Source organism: Anomaloglossus baeobatrachus, chromosome 12 (genome assembly GCF_048569485.1).
Source record: "Anomaloglossus baeobatrachus isolate aAnoBae1 chromosome 12, aAnoBae1.hap1, whole genome shotgun sequence".
NCBI classification, from domain to species: domain Eukaryota; kingdom Metazoa; phylum Chordata; class Amphibia; order Anura; family Aromobatidae; genus Anomaloglossus; species Anomaloglossus baeobatrachus.
In genome coordinates, this window is record NC_134364.1 from 35,594,896 (window position 1) to 35,619,474 (window position 24,579).

A 24,579-nucleotide genomic window follows, 5' to 3' on the forward strand; every position below is an offset into this window, starting at 1 on the left:
CGCCGGTGGCGGCGTGGGTGGGTGCAGCCGGTTTAGGGGCCTCGGCGGCGACGGGGGGTGACGGAGCGGGTGCGAGTAGAGGGGGGGGCGAAGGGGGGAGTGAGACGGGGGGGGGAAAGGAGAAGGAAAAGGAGAAGGAAAAGGAGAAGGAAAAGGAGAAGGAGGATGAGGTGGTGCGCTTAGATGATAGGGCTAAAAGCGAAGTTTATGTTTGTTTTGAGGGCCCGCTGGGGGCCCATTTAAAGAAGGAGGTGCGGGAAAAAATTTGGAAAGGGGAATATGTGGAGATATTTTCTCTGCTTCCCCTGGAGAAATTTAATTTGGATAGGGTTAAGCCGAGTGATTCCAAAAAGGAGAAGGACGAGGAGGAAAAGCGCCGTTATAGGCTTATTCCTCGGACTTTTGCCAACTGGCTACAGGCATTTGCGATTTTGGCGAGCGTGGTCGGGGAGAAGGAGCCGGAGCATTGTTCGGCTTTGTTCGGCTACATGGATGCGATAGGGGAGGCTTATCGAGTTTATGGCGGACTGGCGTGGCTGCGCTACGACGAGCAATTTAGGCAGCGGAAGGCATTGCGGCCAGATATGCGTTGGGACCATAAGGATATTTCCTTATGGATGCGATTGATGTCGGCACCGGCTCAGCCCTTTCGGGGGGGCGCCGGGGGTTCGGGGGGGGCCGGGTCCCCGGCAAGTTTCAAGAAAGGTTTGTGTTGGCAGTACAATGAAGGGCAGTGCAGGTTTGGAGCGGCGTGCCGTTTTAAGCATGAATGCTCCGGATGTGGGGGGGGACATAGCTTGTCCAAATGTTTTAAAAAAGGAAAAGGAAAGGCTGGTGATGGGGCTGGTAAGAGGGACGACGCCGGTGAAGGTAGAAGTGATGGTTCCGTTTTTAAATAGGTATCCGGACAAGGAGGCGGCGGCGTTGTTAAGTTCTGGTTTTTCGGATGGTTTTCATATTCCGTCGGTTGTTAATGCATCGGTTCCGCCGTATCGTAATTTGCGTTCCGCTCGGGATCACCCGGAAGTGGTGGATGAGAAGCTGGAAAGGGAGGTGGCTTTGGGCAGGATGGGCGGCCCTTATGTCGCCCCGCCGTGCGGGAATTTGGTGGTGTCACCGTTGGGGGTGGTACCAAAGAAGGAGCGGAATAAATTTCGGCTGATTCATCATTTGTCTTACCCGGAAGGGTTATCGGTGAATGATGGCATTGCGCCGGAGTTGTCGGCGGTATATTATGTGTCGTTCGATAAGGCGTTGGACCTGGTTAGGGCGGCGGGGCGGGGTGCATTGATGGCAAAGGCGGATGTGGAAGCAGCGTTTCGGTTGTTACCGGTTCATCCAGATAGTCAGCATTTGTTGGGTTGCTGGTGGGATGGCAGTTATTATGTTGATCGTTGTTTGCCAATGGGCTGTTCCATTTCGTGTTCGTACTTTGAGGCATTTAGTTCGTTTGTTGAGTGGGTGGTTCGGGACGTGTCCGGGCTTACGTCCATCATTCATTACTTGGATGATTTCCTGTGTGTCGGGCCGGCGGGTTCGATGGTTTGTGCGGGTTTGCTATTTGCGTTGCAAAAAGTTGCGGCCAGTTTCGGGATTCCTTTGGCGCCGGATAAGACGGAAGGCCCGGCGCCGGTGATGTGTTTTCTGGGAATTGAAATTGACACCATTGCTATGGAATGCAGGTTGCCGGCGGAGAAGGTCCGTGATTTGAGGTCCGCAGTGTCAGGGGTAAAAGCGGCGAAGAAGGTGCGGCTTAAGGCGGTGCAGTCTTTGCTTGGAAAATTGAATTTTGCTTGCAGAATTGTGCCAATGGGGAGAGTGTTTGCGAGGCGTTTGGCGACGGCGACGGCCGGGGTACGGTTGCCGGCGCATTTTGTGCGGATCACAAAGGCGATCAGGGACGATTTGGAAGTATGGGATCAATTTTTGCAGCATTTCAACGGCCGGACGCTGGTGATGGAGAGGGTGGCGTCTAACGGGGCGTTGCAGCTGTTTACGGATGCGGCGGGGTCGGCCGGGTTTGGGGCTGTCTTCAGAGGTCATTGGTGTGTCGGGCAGTGGCCACAGGCGTGGCGGGAGAGCGGCTTGGTTAGGAATTTGGCTCTGTTAGAGCTATTCCCCATTGTAGTGGCAGTGGAGCTATGGGGGTCGCACTTTGCCGGAAGGAAAGTGTGTTTTCATTGTGATAACCAGGCGGTGGTGCACGCGATTAACAACTTGTCTGCTAAGTCGGAGCCGGTGGTGGTGTATTTGCGGCATTTAGTGTTGAGATGTCTGCAGTTGAATGTGCAGGTAGTGGCAAGGCACGTTCCGGGTGTTGACAACGAGGTGGCTGATGCTTTGTCTCGTTTTCAGTTCAGCAGGTTTCGGGCGCTGTTGCCGTGGGCGGACGAAGTTGGAGTGGAGTGCCCCGAGGATTTGTGGCATCTGGTGAGGCGGTGATCTCAGACTTGATTCGGAACTCGGTGACCGAGGTGACTTGGTGCCGGTATGCTAAGGTGTGGGCTGAATGGGAGGAGTTGTTGCGTCTGATGTTTGGTGGGGAAAGCGTGGATTACTTGGTGGCTTTGTTGTCATTGGTGAGTACGGATTTTTCAGCCGGGCGATCGGCATCGGCTGTGGCACATCGGGTGTCGGCAGTGGCATTTTGGTTAAAAATGAGAGGGGAGCGTGATGTTTCACAGGATTTTCGGGTTCGTCAGGCTTTGCGGGGCTTTCGCCGTGGCGTACGGGAGAGGGACAAGAGGCGCCCTGTATCGTTTGGTTTGTTGAGACGGATGGTGGGTGGCCTGAGCGGCATTTGTGAGTCTGTGTACGAGACGGTTCTATTTACAACGGCTTTCGGTCTCGCTTTTTATGGGGCGTTCCGGATAGGCGAGCTGGTGAGCCCGTCCAGGGTGACGGGTGGTGGTTTGATGTTTGAGGACGTGCAAGTGAGCAGTAGTCAGGTGGAGTGCCGGATTCGCCGGTCAAAAATGGATCAGCTGGGCCGTGGTAGATTGGTGGTGTTATATGCGGTTCCAGGAGAGGAATTGTGCCCTGTGCGTTTAGTCGAGAGATTTATGGCCGTGAGGGGAGGCTTACCTGGCCCGTTGTTGCGGCATTTGAATGGGTCGTTTTTGTCGAGGTTTCAGTTTGTGGCGGTGCTGCGGCTAAGTCTACGTAACGCGGGGGAGCGCCCGGAGGAATTCGGGTCGCATTCATTCCGAATTGGTGCAGCAACGGAGGCAGCCCGTTGGGGGCTTGGAGATGAGGTGGTAAAGCGTATTGGTAGATGGGAATCTTCTTGTTTTCGGCGGTATGTGAGACCGCAGTTGTTGTAGCATCATGGGACTTTGGTTACGTGCGGAAGGTTTGAGGAAAGGGGTGTTTTTTGATGTGTTGGTGGTTGTGCTGTTATTGGTTTTGATATTTTCGTTTTGTTTTATTTGTTATAGGGAAGTGCCTGATCTGGATCTTGGGGCACTCCTTCGTATTTTGGGGTGCCCGTCGGGCGGAGGTCCGCCCGAATGGTCGACAGCTGGGTTTGGATCGTGCGCAGGCGACTGTTCGATGGATCGGAGTTCGGGGCATGGAGTGGGGCAGGGTGGTCCCGGAATTTCGTTTCCATTGTAAAGTTGAGCGGCCCCCGGATGTGCTGGTATTGCATGTGGGGGGTAATGATCTTGGTGCCAGGGCGTCGCGGGATTTGATCCGAGACATAAAGATTGATTTACTGCAGTTGTGGAAGCGGTATCCTGGTTTGCTGGTCGTATGGTCTGACATAGTGACCAGGTTGGCATGGAGAGGGGCTCGGTCGGTGGAGAAGGTTAATAAGGCCAGGGCCCAGGTGAATAGGGTAGTGGCTAGGTTTGTGACCAGGAATGGTGGGATTGTGGTACGGCACAGGGATTTGGAGCCGGCTGATTGGCGATTTCGGAGGGGTGATGGTGTGCACCTCAACGAGGTCGGTCTGGATTTATGGGCGTTGGGTCTGCAGGATGGTGTGGAGCGTGCTTTTGGTGTGTGGCGGGTCCAGGCCACGTAAGGTGTCACGTGGTCTGTCCTGTGGCGGTGGGGGTAGGTCTGGTCCAGAGGTTTGGAAGTGATTGGTGGCTGGACCGGGAGTCATTGTCTTGGTATGGTGGCTCTCGGTTTCCGGGATGTGGCAGGCACGGGGTTCTGCCAAAGTGTGGGGGTCAATCCGTGGGTGATTGGCACCTCGTCTCTGGGTCGGTGTGTTGCGGCCGGGGACAGGGGGAGTAGTAGTAGTGGACTGGGCCTACCCCGGGGGGTATTGTAAATGTTATTGTCTATTGTTACCGTTATGTGGTTGTTTTGGGTCGCCCGTTGGACGGCGTCCCTAAGGTACTAGTCTGTAAAACAATAGGCAATAAAAAAGGCTGCTGTGGCCATTTGAACCAAGTCGCATGCAGTCCGTGTGTTTAATTTTAGAGGATAAGGGGGTTTGGTTACACAGACATCATGACCGGAGAATCCTCCCTCAGCTGGTCAAGAAAGCCACGGACCCACTTGGGGGGAGGGGCGACATGACCAAGGGGGAGGTAGGGAGTGATGGGTTAATAGGGACAGTGGTATATGCCTAATATGGCTTTGGGGGATGGTTTTAGCCGGGGAGGAAGAGGAGGAGCAGGGAAAGGGTTAGCTGGGAGAGGAAGGAGTTACCTCCTCTTCTGTTTCCGGACGCCGAACGATCCCCGCCCACCCTCCCTTTGTGTTGTCATGTGGGAGATGTTTTTGGGTAGTTGGGATACCTTTTGTCACAGTAGCGGTGGGGGTAGGTCTGGTCCAGAGGTTTGGAAGTGATTGGTGGCTGGACCGGGAGTCATTGTCTTGGTATGGTGGCTCTCGGTTTCCGGGATGTGGCAGGCACGGGGTTCTGCCAAAGTGTGGGGGTCAATCCGTGGGTGATTGGCACCTCGTCTCTGGGTCGGTGTGTTGCGGCCGGGGACAGGGGGAGTAGTAGTAGTGGACTGGGCCTACCCCGGGGGGTATTGTAAATGTTATTGTCTATTGTTACCGTTATGTGGTTGTTTTGGGTCGCCCGTTGGACGGCGTCCCTAAGGTACTAGTCTGTAAAACAATAGGCAATAAAAAAGGCTGCTGTGGCCATTTGAACCAAGTCGCATGCAGTCCGTGTGTTTAATTTTAGAGGATAAGGGGGTTTGGTTACACAGACATCATGACCGGAGAATCCTCCCTCAGCTGGTCATGCTATTTTGCATATCTTTTTTGTACAGCTAAACTAGGTTCATCCTCCGGGCTTACAGCTTTGTTTTTGCATTAGTCTTAAGCATCACTGTTTTCCTGCAGGTGGATCTAGTTTAACTCCTCACTGTCTGACACACTCGGACATTGGGGTGTTTTTCTATGGTTATTATAACATCTCCTTATATACAGTTACCTTGCTGATACCCTTATTCAGTTTTTTTCCCAATGTGTACTACCCGATTTTTTATGGTTCCTGGTATTTTCCTGACATTAACCTGATTGTCTTTATATATACATTTTTATGAAACAAACTTTTTTCCTCTTATGCCTGTAATCGTATACTAATAAAATTTCATTGGATTATTTGCAAGAGGTTGTTATACTGTGCATTATTTTTGATTAATCGATATCCTCACTAGTAGAAACCCCTGCTCTCTCTTGTTTTCCTGTATTTCCAATATGGGGTCTAGTGTTTTTGGATATTAACTATGACAGGTCTAATTATCCCTACCCTTTTCATGCATGGGAAATCAATGCAGCACACATGCTTTGTGGTGTACTGAAAGTTTCTGCTTTATTACATCATGTGACCAGTTTATATAGTATCACAAACAAAGAAATAACTTCTCTGAACTAGGCACCAATAAGCGCTGCAAAGATGTGGGTAGAAATGTGAAGCTTTCCCGCTCATTAGTGTTAGCTGTACCACTCCATTATCAAATTGTTTTACAAGCGCATGGGAAATCAATGCAGCACACATGCTTTGTGGTGTACTGAAAGTTTCTGCTTAATTACATCATGTGACCAGTTTATATAGTATCCCAAACAAAGAAATAACTCCTCAGAACTAAGCACCAATAAGAGCTGCAAAGGTGTGTTTAGAAATGTGAAACTTCCCCGCCCATCAGTGTTAGCTCAACCACTCCATTACCAAATTGTTTTACAAGCGCATGGGAAATCAATGCAACACACACGTTTTTTGGTGCACTGAAAGTTTCTGCTTAATTACATCATGTGACCAGTTTATATAGTATCACAAACAAAGAAATAACTTCTCTGAACTATGCACCAATTAGAGTTGCAAAGATGTGGGTAGAAATGTGAAGCTTTCCCACTCATCAGTGTTAGCTGAGCCGCTCAATTATCAAATGGCGTCCAGTCGTGCATCTCTCAACCATATTAGATCCAGTAAGGTGTTTTAAATTTGGGCCACTGTCCTGGGAGTTGGAGGCATGTCCCTATTTCAACTGTGCATCCTAAAGTTATCTATGCCCTCAACGTCATCTGAGGTTTGGCAAAACGTTCATAGTGATTTCGGTAGGACACGCCTATTGTGGCAATCTAGCATAAACTGGCGCGGAAATGAAGATATGCGCTGCCAATCGTAGAAACAAGACTAGGTGAGCATTTAGTTTAGTAGCCAGTGATAATAAAATGTGAGGTGTGTTAGATGGGCATTATATTTTAGGTAGAGGGTGCATCTCATGGCATCATACTGTGTGGTTGGCATGATGGGGCGATTATACTATGTGTATGGGGAGCTTTGAAGCATTATACTGTAAGGGCACAATACTGTGTGTGACACATTATGGGGGCATTATAATGTGGGGAAATGTACTGTGGGTGCATCACTGTGTGTGAGATTGAACTGTGGGGGCATTACACTGTGTGGGGGTGGCATGGTGGGGCCATTATATTGTGTGTATGGGAGAGCATTGAAGCATAATACAGTGAGGGCACAATACTGTGTGTGAGGCATTATGGGGGAATCATAAGGTGGTTGTTACGTCACCACCAGAGTCCGCTCCAGCGTCTTCTGCTCCGATCGCCAGGCGACGCCATGTTCCTGCAGTGGATAGTGCTGGTGATGGGAGAGGAGTCGATGCCAGCGGCACCAGTGGGTGCAGGCTCCGATCATCTACTGGGCTGGGTTATCTTGGGATCTGCAGTACCACTGGCTGACTGTGGGTGGTGTGTGTCTTCCAGCTGAAGTTGCCAGCGTTCAGCTACAGCCAATGGGAAGACACCACATCCTTCTTAGTTCCCCGTCCTGTCTGCTCACCTCTGCCAGAGATAATTTTGATTTCCTGGCTCCTGATCCGCCCTATTCTGTTTTGTGATTCCTGTGTGCTGACTTCTGCGTGTTTTCTGACTACCCTTCTGCCTGCTGTTTTTGTACCTCGCTGCCCGATCCGGTTTTGACCTCTGCTACGTTTTCTGATTACGTCCTTGTCTGCTGATTCTGTCCCTGTTCTGCTATTCCTGGTTTGACCCTGCCTGACGACTACTCTCATCGGACTGCAGCCTTCCACAGGTAGTGATCTCCAGGGCCCTGTGTAATTCCAAATCCCTGTATAGGGGTTAAAGGGTTTCAGGGTTCTGGGGGTCCTGCTTGGTGAGTGGCTTCCCTCTAGTCTGTCCATTACATCCCATCTGAGTCTGTTGATCCAGGCAGGCGTTACAGTGGTGAAATGTACTGTGGGTACATCACTGTGTGGGGGTAGCATGGTGAGGGCATCATACTATGTTTGAGAAAGTATTATAAGGGCACCCTGTGTGGGGAGGGTACTATGGAAACATCATTTTGTTGGTGGAGTTATCTTTGGGGCATCATAATTGGTTCAGGAGCATGTGGGGGTGTATTACCTGTGATGGCTGTGAAATGAGTATGCTATTTTATGGGAATACTAAGGGGTGTTTATTAGGGGTGCAAAAAAAGTCCTGGTTGGTCTTAGGGATTTTGATTAGTGTACAAAAAAAATCAAACGTTTCCCACACAACATATCTCTGTATGTGACTGCAGACTGGCGAATCGTGACAGTGTGCAATGCGTTTGCTGTCACGATTCCCCTGTGTTCCCCGTGCGAGCGGATGGTCACATTACCCCATATATGCACTTTGCATACGTAAAGTCACATGCCGACATAAAGCACATGCCTGCGCTTCTTTCAATTCTCTTCTTTTGAACAAAGCCGGATGAGATTAGTCAGCAGATGACTGCAAGTATGAAAAATGCATATATATGTGACCACATGACCAATTTCTCACATGGGGAATTGTGACACCGTATGCATCATATAGAAGGATTGCAGAAAACTGATTGTAGAATTGGGTCAGTTATCCCGGACGGCTTTTCAAAGTATGTTTTCTCTGAATCGCTGCAGAATTTTGGAGTAAAACATTAGTACTCGTAACTAATAATGAGCGAGTAGTACAATGCTCAGGTGCTTGGTACTCGTAACTAGTGATGAGCGGGCACTACCATGCTCGGGTGCTTGGTACTCGTAACTAGTGATGAGCGGGCACTACCATGCTCAGGTGCTCAGTACTCATAACTAGTAATGAGCGGGCACTACCATGCTCGGGTGCTCAGTACTCGTAACTAGTAATGAGCGGGCACTACCATGCTCGGGTGCTCAGTACTCGTAACTAGTGATGAGCGGGCACTACCATGCTCGGGGGCTCAGTACTCGTAATTAGTGATGAACGGGCACTACCATGCTCGGGGGCTCAGTACTCGTAACTAGTGATGAGCGGGCACTACCATGCTCGGGGGCTCAGTACTCGTAATTAGTGATGAGCGGGCACTACCATGCTCGGGTGCTCTGTACTCGTAACTAGTGATGAGCGGGCATTACCATGCTCGGGTGCTCTGTACTCATAACTAGTAATGAGCGGGCACTACCATGCTCGGGTGCTCAGTACTCGTAACTAGTAATGAGCGGGCACTACCATGCTCGGGTGCTCAGTACTCGTAACTAGTGATGAGCGGGCACTACCATGCTCAGGTGCTCAGTACTCGTAACTAGTGATGAGCGGGCACTACCATGCTCGGGTGCTCAGTACTTGTAACTAGTGATGAGCGGGCACTACCATGCTCGGGTGCTCAGTACTGGTAACTAGTGATGAGCGGGCACTACCATGCTCGGGTGCTCCGTATTCGTAACTAGTGATGAGCGGGCACTACCATGCTCGGGGGCTCAGTACTCGTAATTAGTGATGAGCGGGCACTACCATGCTCGGGTGCTCTGTACTCGTAACTAGTGATGAGCGGGCACTACCATGCTCGGGTGCTCTGTACTCGTAACTACTGATGAGCGGGCATTACCATGCTCGGGTGCTCTGTACTCATAACTAGTGATGAGCAGGCACTACCATACTCGGGGGCTCAGTACTCGTAACTAGTGATGAGTGGACACTACCATGCTCGGGGGCTCAGTACTCGTAACTAATAATGAGCGAGTAGTACAATGCTCAGGTGCTTGGTACTTGTAACTAGTGATGAGCGGGCACTACCATGCTCGGGTGCTCAGTACTGGTAACTAGTGATGAGCGGGCACTACCATGCTCGGGGGCTCAGTACTCGTAATTAGTGATGAGCGGGCACTACCATGCTCGGGTGCTCTGTACTCGTAACTAGTGATGAGCGGGCACTACCATGCTCGGGTGCTCTGTACTCGTAACTAGTGATGAGCGGGCACTACCATGCTCGGGTGCTCTGTACTCGTAACTAGTGATGAGCGGGCACTACCATGCTCGGGTGCTCTGTACTCGTAACTAGTGATGAGCGGGCACTACCATGCTCGGGTGCTCTGTACTTATAACTAGTGAAGAGCGGGCACTACCATGCTCGGGGGCTCAGTACTCGTAACTAGTGATGAGCGGGCACTACCATGCTCGGGGGCTCAGTACTCGTAACTAGTGATGAGCGGGCACTACCATGCTCGGGTGCTCAGTACTCGTAACTAGTGATGAGCGGGCACTACCATGCTCGGGGGCTCAGTACTCGTAACTAGTGATGAGCGGGCACTACCATGCTCGGGTGCTCTGTACTCGTAACTAGTGATGAGCGGGCACTACCATGCTCAGGTGCTCAGTACTTGTATCTAGTGATGAGCGGGCACTACCATGCTCGGGAGCTCAGTACTCGTAACTAGTGGTAAGCGGGCACTGCCATGCTCAGGTGCTCAGTACTCGTAACTAGTGAGGAGCGAGCACTACCATGCTCAGGTGCTCAGTACTTGTAACTAGTGATGAGCGAGCACTACCATGCTCAGGTGCTCGGTACTCGTAACTAGTGATGAGCGAGCACTGCCATGCTCGAGTGCTCAGTACTCGTAACTAGTGATGAGCGGGCACTACCATGCTCGGGTGCTCAGTACTCGTAACTAGTGATGAGCGGGCACTACCAAGCTCGGGTGCTCAGTACTCGTAACTAGTGATGAGTGGGCACTACCATGCTCAGGTGCTCGGTACTCGTAACTAGTGATGAGCGGGCACTACCATGCTCGGGTGCTCAGTACTCGTAACTAGTGATGAGTGGGCACTACCATGCTCGGGTGCTCAGTACTCGTAACTAGTGATGAGTGGGCACTACCATGCTCGGGTGCTCAGTACTCGTAACTAGTGATGAGTGGGCACTACCATGCTCGGGTGCTCAGTACTCGTAACTAGTGATGAGCGGGCACTACCAAGCTCGGGTGCTCGGTACTTGTAACTAGTGATGAGCGGGCACTACCATGCTCGGGTGCTCAGTACTCGGAACTAGTGATGAGCGGGCACTACCATGCTCGGGTGCTCAGTACTGATAACTAGTGATGAGCGGGCACTACCAAGCTCGGGTGCTCGGTACTTGTAACTAGTGATGAGCGGGCACTACCATGCTCGGGTGCTCAGTACTGGTAACTAGTGATGAGCGGGCACTACCATGCTCGGGGGCTCAGTACTCGTAACTAGTGATGAGCGGGCACTACCATGCTCGGGTGCTCGGTACTGGTAACTAGTGATGAGCGGGCACTACCATGCTCGGGTGCTCGGTATTTGTAACGAGCAGTTGGACACCTGGACGGGCTCGATTTATGTACAGAGTATAATGGAAGTCAATGAGGAACATTTTTTCCAGAAGATCTTCCAAGTACCGAGTCCCCGAGCATGGCAGTGCTTGCTCATCACTACAAAGCATACACAGTTGCAATAGTGTAACTAGACTCTGCTTCATGTTGCTCGTGGTTCAGACGACTTGTTGTGTTTAGTAATAATCTTACATCTATGGTGAACTGTAGTGTGTAGAAGATAAGCACTTTCTTATCATCATCATACACTACATTCACCATTTACTGCAAATAAAATCTTGCTTGTTTTTTTGCTTTTATTTTATTGCTACACTAAATCTAAAATTCTGTGTGCTTTATCATATTTGTCCACTAGATGGCAGCAAAGGTAAAATAATGTTATTTCCATATGTTTATCAGTGTGTAACTCCCATTCATAGTGACAGAGGCATTGTATAAATACAGCGTATAAATTATCATATACCCTGTGTTGATTGCCCCATGTTGGGCGTATCCCAAAATGATCTGTAAAATGTATGGCGACACTTTGTAGGGGTTGGGGTTGACTATAGGAAAATGACACCTTCCCCCATTTTTAGCCTCTTAAATTTTGCAGTCACGATTGCCAGAAGCTTGTAAGTGGTTAAATTGTTGCAATTGGAGCTTGCTTGCTGTAATCAGCGGGCGCCTGCTGCATAACACAGCTGGCACTGGTGCTCCTTGCAGCGGCTTCAGCTCCTGAGCCTGCTCCTTACTTGCACTGTACACATGCACCATATATGTACAGTAGATGTCTGAGGTTTTTACCTGAGCACAGTGGACTCTCCATGTGCCATGGACTCCACCCAGGGGATTGTTTGATCCCCCATAGCAAGGTTGGTGTCACAGTCAACTCTGCATTTAGAGACTTATTACAGGATCTGGAGTAGAGTTTCACATTGCCATCTGACACTCCTCATATTTTCTTTTATTTTGGTGCTTCTGGGGTTAATGTAAGTTTTCCTCTCCAACAGCAACTGATTCCTGGTCTGAGATGCTTCCAGTTGGTGACCACTCCATTCCCCTATATATGGTCACATCTCACAGTAGAGGGCACCGGTTATTCTGATTCACTCTGAAACTAGGCCTGGAAGTGGAAGGAGCTGCTGAGCCCTTGTTGTGTGAAGCAGTGTAGGCTGCAGTCCTGGTGTCTGACTGCAGCTGTGAAGTTGCACCTTATCCTTTGTTGTTTCTCCTGTCTGTCATAACTTCCTTTCATGTTGTTAGTGCAGCGGTGGGACAAGCAATCTTCACCTGCCAGCTCACTAGCCATGGTTAACGTATGGCTTCCTAAGATTTCAGGTATCCTGCTTGGCGACAGGTGCGGAACCTGTAAAGGTTTTGCTAGGAGTGCAGGGTGCAGCTACAGATGATTGCAGGAGATGTCCCATCATCCCCCTCCCTAGTGCCAGGGCTCGCCGTTGTTAGTGTCCCCGATGTACCCCTTGCTTGTTGTCCTGAACCCCTTTTTGTTGTGTGTCTCGCCATGCGCCGAACCTTCCCCAAGTCCATGCGTGACAGCTGCAGAGAAGGTCCGTGGGCCCCTATATTTTTTAATATCCTATTTTCGCCATCATGGAAAGTCTTATGAGATTATATCTGCATTGTGGACTTTTTCTATGTTTGAGATTGAAAAGTTTTCAGATCCAGGCAGGTGTTCATGCAACGTAAGAGGCTCTCATGGTGTCACGCAATGACGGTAGGTAGCAGGGACAGTGTGCACCCGAACTATCCCTCAAGCTAGGGGTCCCTAGGCTAAGCCCTGTCCTCAGGATTACCCCTGAACATTGTGATGCCTGGGTCCCACACCTTGTTATGCTCCTAGATACAACTCACCTCTATGCCCCGTCCCAGGGAGTGAAGGGGAAGGCGTGCACAAACAAAACAGGCAAGAAATATCAAAGGACTCCACATTTTCTGCAGTAGAGAGCTTCACAGCTGCAATAGGAATGAACACCTCAGTTCTGCAGTGATAAGCTCTACAGAGACAACCTATGGCCGGCATAGAGAGGAGTCAGAAGTGGATACTTATAGCAGAAGGGAGTGGCTCCAGCTGAGGTTACATGTTAGATTTGCAGCAGGAAGGAAAGGATTCTTAACCCCTTCAACACTGGATAGAATGAAATAAGCACCAACTCAGGATACATGACGAGTGGACACTGTGATAAAATATACTCTGTGACCTTCTGATCCCAGATCCCCTGAAGATCACATTAGGCCGTGGTACATGGGTACAGCATCTGCTAATGTAGGATCCGCACAACACTGATCGCTAGTAGTAACTTGTGCACGAGCCATTAGTTATGTTTTACATTTCTACAGAACCTGAAATATTTAAACTTTTCTGGTATTTTTTAGTCATTTTGTGTGCATGCACCCGACTGTGCCCGACAGCCCTGCAGGATGTTAGATTCCGCAAAAATTAAATTTTACTCTATGTATATTTTCCACTGGCATCTAGCTATTAGACTTATGGCCTCTATGGGATCCTTCAGTTGGCTCCTCTCCTCACCTTGTGTCTTGATTTCAATGGTCTTTGCATCCTCAGGATGCAGTTTAAATTAGTGGTTGAAGATGGAGCTGTAAGCTCTCTGCTCCACTGCTCATCCTGTGCGTCTGAGTCTCAGCACAGCAGGCACGATAAAATCACTACATTGTGCCTGCTGCATAGAGCCTCAGTCTGCCCAGTGCGCTGTCCGAAGCAGCGCATCTGTGTCGCCCCCGCGTTAGCAGCCTGCCGCTGCCGCTCGGATCCGGATCCGCGGTAGCTCAAGGTGTCTCCGGACCCGAAGGGTTGGGATCGCGCGGCCACCCGGAATAAAGGGGGGTATTTACAGGGGAAGGTTTGTGATGCCACCCGTGGTGCGTGGTAAGATGGAGTACCACCGCAACGATTGGGAGTGCCTTGTGGCAATAATGTGGGCAGCCAGGTGTTTAACCCCTCCACGGGTAGGGGGATGCCCCGGGACTCGGTGATGGTGTCGGGGAGGTGCCGTTGGGCCGGTAAGGGTACTCACTCGGTCCAATAACGCTGACGCTGACAACTGTGGTAAACCAAAGTTCTTGATGCCGCTGCAGCAGGGAGGGAGCACGCCTGGATCCCATGCCCATTGGTGTTGCTTGTTAGCCTGTGACCTTAACCTTGGCACCTCTTTTCTGTAGTTGGTCCCTTTTAGCATAGAACTAAATGGGTCCCGCTCCCCAGTGTGGCTAACTGGGTGAGCTTGCTCTCAGGGTTCACGCTTGGGATTTTCTGGACTATGTAGTGGTAGAGTCCTATCCCCCTCGTTGCGCTAGTACCCCGATTTTGGAACGGGTGGAGAACGGATCTTAAAAACTTCGTCCTCGTCGGGTAAACTACCAGAACGCCTGAAGCTACTTCCTGGCCTAGGGTCCACGTACCCCATCGTGCCCTGGCCCCTGCCCGGTGGTGTCACAAGGCCGCCGGCTGTCTTCCTCGACAGTCTGTGCCCCTTGTCACGATCCCGGGGGTCCAGCTCCTACTAGGCCCAGACCACCGTCTGCCCCCTAGTTACTTCCAAGGTGCCCGGTTCCTGACCTCCTCACACTTTCACTTCAGACTTTCCTTTTGGCCCTTGAAGAAGTCACATCTCTAGTGACGGAACGCGTGGGGCAACACCCCGTATGTAAGCTGATCTGTGGAACACGCACCACTCTCCCTGCATGGCAGTGGGTAATTAGATTATAGAACAATTTTCCATTTTTTTTTTTGGTCTGGACCTAGGGTGGAATTATTTGGTGTGACTTACTGATTTATACCGATGGTGTTTTCACCATAGTTCTTTACTCTAAGTGTACTCCACCCAGGCTCACTACTTATCTTACACTGAGACAGGGTTGGTGGTGTCAGATAAAGTGGTCTATTAATATAGCATGGGTTATATTCATGCAGGTCTAATTGTGCACGTGCATGCATGTTTGCCTTTTGTATCAAATTTGCCATTTATTATCAGCACAGTAGTATTTTATTATAGTACTAGATCTGGGGTGTTTGTTAAAGGTAAATCTGTGACTTTTTTAAATGTTTTTAATATTGCACTTTTTTTCTCTTCATGTGACATCTATTTATGTATGTTTATTTTTGAACCAATAAAATATATATTTTTGTCTATATACATGTAGTTGCTTGGTTGATGTTACGTCACTGCCGGAGTCTGCTCCAGCGACTTCTGCTCCGATCGCCAGGCGACGCCGTGTTCCTGCCGTGGATGGTGCTGGTGATGGGAGAGGAGTCGATGCCAGCAGCACCGGCGGTGGGCGCAGGCTCCGATCATCCACTGGGCTGGGTTATCTTGGGATCTGCAGTACCGCTGGCTGACTGTGGGTGGCATGTGTCTTCCAGCTGAAGTTGCCAGCGTTCAACTACAGCCAATGGGAAGACACCACACCCTTCTTATTCCCCCTTCTGTCACATGACCACTGCCAGAGATAGTTATGATTTCCTGGCTCATGTTCTGCGCTATTCTGTTTTGTGATTCCTGTGTGCTGACTTCTGCGTGTTTTCTGACTACCCTTCTGCCTGCTGTTTTTGTACCTCGCTGCCTGATCCGGATTTGACCTCTGCTCCGTTTTCTGATTACGTCCTTGTCTACCGATTCTGTCCCTGTTCTACTATTCCTGGTTTGACCCTGCCTGATGACTATTCTCATTGGACTGCAGCCTTCCACAGGTAGTGATCTCCAGGGCCCTGTGTAATTCCAAATCCCTGTATAGGGGTTAAAGGGTTTCAGGGTTCTGGGGGTCCTGCTTGGCGAGTGGCTTCCCTCTAGGCTGTCCATTACATCCCCCCTGAGTCTGTTGATCCAGGCAGGCGTTACATTTGATCCCTATTATACAGCAATTCTTTCCTCTTACATTTGCCTTGTCACGATCCCCTGCGACCGGGGTCTGTCATGATTGACTCCTGGCTCAGCTGGAGCTGAGCCTTTTTTTTAGTTTCACTTCTGATGCAAGTCACGTTAGGGGTTAATCCTTTCTGCCTCGTTCTGGAGGTCAGGCTGCTTTATTAGGGCACTGTTTCTCTTGGACTACTTCTGGCTCTGCTGTGTTCTGCTCGAGTAACCTGTTGTCTGCCCTGCCCCCTCCTGACCTCCGTGTTCACCTGACCTGTTAACCTCCTCTGTTGTCTGTTTCCATCAGTGTCTCTCCCGCTGTCTCCCTGTTCATTCCTTATCTGTTTACCTTTATTCTGTCTCGTCTTCCCACTCCCCCTCGCTTCTAGGCTCTGATTTTCCGGCTACTGACTATTTGCTTCCCTCTGACTACGTTTAGACTTTGCCCTTGTGTACTTACAAGACCTCATGTTGTGACACGGCTTTCTGACGATTCTACTGCCATCTGGTGGGCTTGACTAGTATTACCTCTGCTAGGGAATTCTCTGCTCATACGTTTCCTCCACTTTTACGCCCCCTAGTGGTTTACCAGCTAACTACCTTCTCAGATAGTTTCAGGAATCCTCTCAGTCCCACATTACTGCGCTGTACTGCTATTGTACATCTTAGAGTACAGCGTGACAGGGTCCAGCTCCTACCAGGCCCAGACCAACGTCTGCCACCTAGTAGTTCACGGAGCCCAGTTCCTGACCTCCTCTCGAGAGTCACTCCACAACTAACTTGTGATCTCTCCTCTTGAGAGTCACCACTCCCCTAACCAACCCTCCAAGTGGGCGACCCTATTCCCTTCAGGCTGTCCATTGGTGTGTCTGGTGGGTGTGGTGCAGAGTGTTCCTAGGATTTTGATTAGCTTGTTCTTAGCAACACCAAAGGTCAGGGACCCGTAACCAAGGAGGGGGTGGATATCATGCAGAAGGGTAGATTGCACAATACCCTGTGACGACCTGATAGGCCATGACGTCACAGATCAAGTAACCAGGCTAAGTGAGCATTTTTATGTTTGCTTTATTTTGTTAGTCAGTGCATGTGGGGGGCACGGTAGGGGCTCATATTGTGTGTGGGGAAACTGTGTCATACATCATACTGAGATACTTAGCTTACGTATTGGCCAATGCATGTTAGCCCGGTAACCAACGACAAGGCGATCTCTTATATATCGGGAATCTAACTTGAAATTCCCTATCTGGTTTAAAAACGTACACGTCTGGGCAGAAAGGATCCTGCTATAAAGGAGGATGAACACAGCCTAGTTATAGGGCGGGGTGCTCAGTCAGAAAAAAATGCACTACAAATATATCAAAAACACTGACCTGAATATCCAACAGGTGTGAACAGGTGCCAGCTGAAAACACAATCATTACTGCTATACGAATATTTGAAACAAAGAGATTCTTAGTTTATGTACTGGCCAATGCTTGTGAGCCCAATAACCAACGATAAGGTGATCTCTTATATACCGGGACCCTTCCATGTCTAGGCAGAAAAGATCAAGCTAATGCAAAGCCAGAGTTCCCTTATTCATTGTTCGCATTTTAGAGTGCAGCTGTTTGCGTTTTGTAGTTATATTGTGTTTTTAGCTGGCACCTTTTCACACCTGTTGGATGTGCGGGTCAGTCTTTTTGATATACTGTATTTGTAATACATCATACAGAGTGTGGAGGTCCACCGCGGGATCTAGCGTCTGGGAACTTATGTGCTCCAATAATTCCAGTGTCTTTTTTGATTGCATTAATTCATTCATACAACATTATCACAATATCACGGAAAAAGAAAAAGAAATCAGTTTATTAGATAGAGATAAGATTAAAGAATGAACATCATGCCATAATGAGCTCTCTAGTGGACTCTTCTATGAAGTGTGTGTCACAGGAATGGTGCTACCTATTGAGAGAAGAGAGAAAGAGTCTTATGTGTCTCATGGTTCCGAACGTGATGCATTCACTAGTGAATAAATATGAGACAATCCCTCTTACATAGGGGGTCTATCCCAAATAAATTAAATATCTTTGGTCTAACTTCATATAAAGGGTATGTACAATTATCCCAACAGTACAAAATAAGCCACATATGAGTGATAATTAATTGGGTTGTCCACCATTTGGAGCCATTTTTTATTGTTACTTAAATACATGTATCCAGGGCAGGCATGCCTATTTTTATTTATTACAACCCCTGACAAAAATTATGGACTCGCCTGGCTCTGAGGATGTTCATTCAGTTGTTTACTTTTGTTTAAAAAAAGCAGATCACACACCTGGCACCAAACTAAAGTCATTTCAAATGTCAACTTTCTGGCTTTAAGAAACACTAAAAAAAATCATGAAAACATAATGTGCTAGCCAGTAACAGTTACTTTTCAAGACCAAACAGGGGAAAAAATTATGGAATCACTCAATTATGAGAAAACAATTATGTAATCATGAAAAACAAACAAACAAAAGAACACTCCAATACATCACTAGTATTTTGTTGCACCACCTCTGGTTTTTATAACAGCGTGCAGTCTCTGAAGCATGGACTTAATGATTGACAACAAGTGATCAAAACATCATATCTAGCCCAACATGGTATCAATGAAAACTTTGTCTCGCCCAGCAAAAGATGTTGGTTGTTCACAGTCAGCTGTGTCTAAAATCTGGACCAAATACAAACAATATGGGAAGGTTGTTAAGCCCTTCAGCCCCCGGGCACTTTCCGTTTTTGCGTTTTTGTTTTTTGCTCCCCTTCTTCCGAGAGGCGTAACTTTTTTATTTTTCCAGCAATCTTGCCATATGAGGGCTTGTTTTTTGCGGGACGAGTTGTACTTTTAAATGAAACCATAAGTTTTACCATATAGTGTACTGGAAAAACAGCAAAAAAATTCCAAGTGCGGAAAAATTGCAAAAAAAGTGGGATCGTACAATAGTTTTTGGGATATTTTATTCACCGTGTTCACTATATGGTAAAACTGAGGTATCTATGTGATGCCTCAGGTCGGTGCGAGTTTGTAGACACCAAACATGTATAGGTTTACTTGTATCTAAGGGGTTAAAAAAATTCACAAGCTTGTCCAAAAAACGTGGCGCACGTTTTGCGCCATTTTCCAAAACCCGTAGTGTTCTCATTTTTCAGGATCTGAGGCTCAGTGATGGCTTATTTTTTGCGTCTCGACCTGACGTTCTTAATGGTACCATTTTTGCGCAGATGCTACGTTTTGATCGCCTGTTATTGCATTTTGCGCAAAATTTGCGGCGACCAAAAAACGTAATTTTGGCATTTGGAATTTTTTTTGCCGCTATGCCGGTTATTGATCAGATTCATTGATTTTATATTTTGATAGATCGGACATTTCTGAACGTGGCGATACCAAATATGTGTGTATTTTTAATTTTTTTAACCCTTTAATTTTCAATGGGGTGAAAGGGGGGTGATTTCAACTTTTAGGTTTTTTTAATTTTTTAAAACTTTTTTTTTACTTTTTTTTTTTATTTTACTAGTCCCCCTAGGGGGCTATAGCGATCAGCAATCCGATCGCTCTGCACTATCTGCAGATCTCAGCTACAGAGCTGAGAACTGCAGATTTGCTGCTTCACTTTCAATGCCGGCTGTATTCCGGCATTGAGAGGAAGTGAGTCATGTTAGCTACAGGCGTCATCACATGACCCTGTGCTACCATGGCAACCGCTGAAAGTCATGTGATCATGTCACGTGACTTCCGGTGGTGGCGGGGTAAGTGACTGTCATGGCGGCGCCGATATACATATCGCTGCCAAGATTTTGGCAGCGAAATGTAAGGGGTTAATGGCCGCGGGTGAAAGCGATTCCACCCGCGGCTAGCAGGCACACATGTCAGCTGTTGATAACAGCTGATATGTGCGCGGATCGCCGCCGCCTGCCGGCGGCAGGGTGCGGGGCTTACCCGCACACGATCCATGACGTACCCAGTACGTCATGGGTCGTTAAGGGGTTAAAGGCAAACATACTGGTAGACCAAGAGAGACATCAAAGCATCAACACAGGAAACGTAAAGCAATATGTCTCCAAAACAGGAAATGCACAACAAAAAAAATGAGGAACGAATGGGAGGAAACTGGAGCCAATGTCTGTGACTGAACTGTAAGAAACCGCCTAAAGGAAATAGGATTTACATACAGAAAAGCTAAACAATACAAAGATGACTGCATGAAGAGAACATGTAAATTTCACCAGTCATTGATATTATGGGGCTGCATGTCAGTTAAAGGCACTGGCAAGATGGCTGTCATTACATCTTTAAAAAATGCCCAAGTTTACATTGAAATTTTGGACACTTTTCTTATCCCATCAATTGAAAGCATGTTTGGGGATGATGAAATAATTTATCAAAATGATAATGCCATAGAGCAAAAATTGTGAAAACATTTCTTGAAAGACACATAAGGTCAATGACATGGCATGCAAATAGTCCGGATCTCAATCCAATTAAAAATCTTTGGTGGAAGTTGAAGAAAATGGTCCATGACAAGGCTCCAACCTGCAAAGCTAATCTAGCAACAGCAATCAGAGAAAGTTGGAGCCAGATTAATGAAGAGTACTGTTTGTCACTCATTAAGTCCATGCCTCAGAGACTGCAAGCTGTTATAAAAGACAGAGGTGGTGCAACAAAATACTAGTGATGTATTGGAGTGTTCTTTTGTTTGTTTGTTTTTCATGATTCCATAATTTTTTCCTCATAATTGAGTGATTCCATAATTTTTCCCCCTGTTTGGTCTTGATAAGTAACCATTACTGGCTGCACATTATGTTTTCATGATTTCTTTTAGTGTTTCCTAAAGACAGAAAGTTGACATTTGAAATGACTTTAGTTTTGTGCCGTCTGTGACCTGCTTTATTTAAACAAAAGTAAACAACTGAATGAACATCATCAGAGCCAGGTGATTCCATAATTTTTGCCAGGGGTTTTACTATATTAACTTCAATTTATAGTGTATACATTGTCATAATCGAACAAGGCAAAATCAAGGGAGTAGATCTGAGCAAGACCCTGGATCTGCTGCTTGGTTAGGTTTTTGAAGTACTCTTTGCTTATGACTTCATTAATTCTGGATTCATTCGGATACACTTTCATTTTGGGGAATTTCAAGTAATGTGGGGCCCCTATAAATCTCAGAACATGATCGGCATCAGGTTTCATGGTTTCAAACTTGCCATATATGTCATACTGGATTGTACATGGGTCACAAATGTGATGCATGGGTCTCCAATGAATGTCCATCTGTTTGGGATCCACTTGGAGTAGATAGCGGACAAACTCTTCGAAGGTAAGATCACTGTCATAATTTTGAGGTTTCCTGATCTTCTTCTTTATTGACATTACAACACTTTTGTAATACTCTCGTGCATGGAAGATTTTATCCCTATATGCAGAGACCAGTCTTTGGAAAGGATGACGGGAGAACATCACTTTTGTGTAGTTCTTCAATATCTCCATCTGCAGATGCATCGGGTAAGCATCTAAACTGTGTAGTGATCTGTCCTGGTGGATGTCATAGTCCAGTTCCTGGGGATTTTGATAGACACCCTTTTCCATTAGGATCAGTATTCTCTTCCAGTTGCTGCATCCAACTTTTGGCACTTCACAGTATACGAACTTATGTTTGTGTTCAACAAACAGACTCCTGGAAATAGTGATTGAATTGTAGGATTTATTGAGTTTGTTCGTGAAACAGGCAATATTCATTATATTTCTGCGGTGGTTCTGAATGTAGGTCATGTATAGATAACCTGAAAAGTTAATGCACCCATTATTTAACGAGTTCTAGAGGGCAACTGCAATTTGTAATGATCTATGAGAAGAAGTTAGAGAGAGACTCATGAGAGCTTTATCAAAAACCAGTGCAAAAACGTAAAGCAGGTGCCAAGACAACCAATCAGATTTCAGCTTTTATTTTTGAAGACTTTTTTAAAGTTATTTGCAAACTGATTGGCTGTTAACTATGTTCGGCTGCTCAACTTTTTCATCTTCATCCATCCAAGGCCTCTTTCACACGTCTGTGAAACACACATACATGTTTAGGCCTCTGCCACACTCACGTGAATTTCACGCACGTGCCGAGAGACACGTATTTTCCCTGCGTGTTGCGTGCAGGTAAGTACGTGTCTCTGGTACGTGCGTGACACGTGTGTTCTACGTGTGCTATCCGCGATAGCACACGTAGAATCAGTAATTATTATACTCACCTGGTCCTCCCTGATGTCCGCGCTGCTGTCCGTGGTGCTGATCCTCGGTCTCCAGCCCTCCCGTCTCCCCGCTGCTGCTGCTGCCAGGCAGTGAAGTGAATATTCTATGAGATTAATGAGCGGCGGTCGGCAGCAAGAGGCAGCAGCGGCAGAGACAGGAGGGCTGGAGAAGGTGAGTTAATGTTTTTTATTTTTTTCCCTGACATGTGTGTTTACTCCGGCGCGTGTCACACGGGACCGCATCCACACTACACCCGTGTGGTACGGGTGCGGGCCGTGTAACACCCGTGCTGCCGGAGAAAACACTGACATGTCAGCGCTTTGAAAATCGCACACACGTACAAACGCACACGGACACACGTTCCGTGTGGTTTTACGTGTGTGTGCCTGCTACAATAGGGTAACATTGGTTAAAGTGTCTCCGTGCCGCCGGTACGTGTAAAAAATGACAAACACGTGCCGGAGGCACGGATGTGTGGCACAGGCCTTAAGATGCGTTTGGCCATCCGTGTACCATGACTTTGGCACACATGTGTTCTCCGTGTGCTATATGTGATAGCACACGGAGAGCAGGAACTTTTTACTCACCAGTCCCTGGCGCTGCTGTCTCCGGAGCTGCTTTCCGAATCCGCGGTGCAGTGAGTATTCATGAGCATAATAAGCAGGCCCGGAGGCAAGTGAAAGCAGCTCCAAAGACAGCAGCGCTGGAGACAAGTGAGTATAGAAAATATTTTTTTTTCAAAGACACGTGTTTTCTCCGCAACATGTCACACTGATTACATGGACCACATCAGTGTGCGGACCATGTGACAACAGTGCTGCCGGAGAAAAACGGACCCGTCTCTGTGCGGAACACATGGACATACATGTGCACCACACGGACACACGTCCGTGAAAAAACACAGATGTATGCGTAGACCCATTGATTTGAATCGGTCTGTGTATGTACTTGATTCTATAGATTGTAAGCCCACAAGGGCAGGGCCCTCTTCCCTCTGTACTAGTCTGTCTATTGTAACTTGTATATGTATTCTGTATGTAACCCCTTCTCATGTACACCACCATGGAATTAATGATGCTCTATAAATAAATAATAATAATAATAATAATAATAATAATAATAATAATAATAAAAAATAATAATTCTGGTACGTATGAAAATAGTGTAATATGTACTGGAATCACTGATGTGGGAAGGGGGCCTAAGTTGGTGCTACCAGCCCGAACTATATAGCTTGGTTTTATGAAAGCTTCCATAAAGGCTGTAACCCCCTAAGGATCCAGCCAACTTGTATTTTTAACATTTAACTTTTTTTCCCCCTTCTTCCAGGAGCCATCACTTTTTTTTCCTTCACCATATGATGGCTTATTTATTGCTGGATGTGTTGTAGTTTTAAATGACACTATTCATTGTACCATATAAAGTGCTAAAAAGTTGAGGAAAAAAATTCCAAGTGATTTCAATGAAATTCCCCAGGAACACGTTTATACAAGTCAGTATTATTACTTACTGTAACTTGTTTTTTTATTTTATTATTTTAGTGGCTTAAAAGTCTAACCTTTGTAAAATAAAAAAAATTGTCTTGTGTCACCATTTTCCAACACTTGTAACTACATTTTTCTCATCAATGGAGCTGAACGAGGTTTTTTATTTTTTTTTGTATTGCATGCTGTAATTTTTGATGGTACACACGATGTTTTAAACACTTTTTAGTGCGATTTTTGAAGATTAGATTTTATATTTCTTTGTGGAATTTACCTTATGAGTTAAATAATTTTATATTGTAATAGATTGTACATTTATGCGCTTCAGAAAAAGGAAATATACTTTGATTTTATTATTTTATCTTTTTAATTTTAAATGGATAAAAGCAGAGTGATTCAAATTTATTTATTTATTTATTTATTTTACTTTATACTGTATTTTTTGTCTCAACGGGGAATTTGAACCTGCATTTGTTTAATCGTAGTTTATGTTTAATAATTTTTAAATTGCATCGTATAGTAAAAATCACAGTCTCCTTTTAAGCCCAAGGTGTGGCTGAGCCTTACAGGAGCACAAAAATGACTACGACCTTGGCAATGCACTAGAGGCCCAGTCACACTAAACAACTTACCAGCGATCCCAACAACGATACAACCTGATAGGGATCGCTGGTAAGTTGCTAGGAGGTCACTGGTGAGATGTCACACTAAGCGACGCTCCAGCGATCCCACCAGCAACCTGACCTGGCAGGGATCACTGGAGCGTCGCTACACATGGAAGCATGCAGCGCTTGGTAACTAAGGTAAATATCGGGTAACCAACCTGATATTTACCTTGGTTACCAGCGCACACCGCTTAGCGCTGGCTCCCTGCACTCCTAGCCACAGTACACATCGGGTTA

General features: G+C 47.2%; 1 protein-coding gene across 1 annotated transcript; it reads right to left on the reverse strand.

The window, feature by feature from the left end:
- Positions 1-20,927: 20,927 nt before the first annotated feature.
- Positions 20,928-21,725, reverse strand: LOC142257545 (carbohydrate sulfotransferase 8-like). The gene has a single exon (XM_075329695.1). The coding sequence runs from the start codon at positions 21,723-21,725 to the stop codon at positions 20,928-20,930; it is 798 nt and encodes a 265-aa protein (XP_075185810.1).
- Between the last annotated feature and the right edge of the window lie 2,854 nt (positions 21,726-24,579).

Bases quoted from the DNA above. Each gene is read 5' to 3' on its own strand.
- LOC142257545 (XM_075329695.1), bottom strand. From the start codon at position 21,725: ATGACCTACATTCAGAACCACCGCAGAAATATAATGAATATTGCCTGT.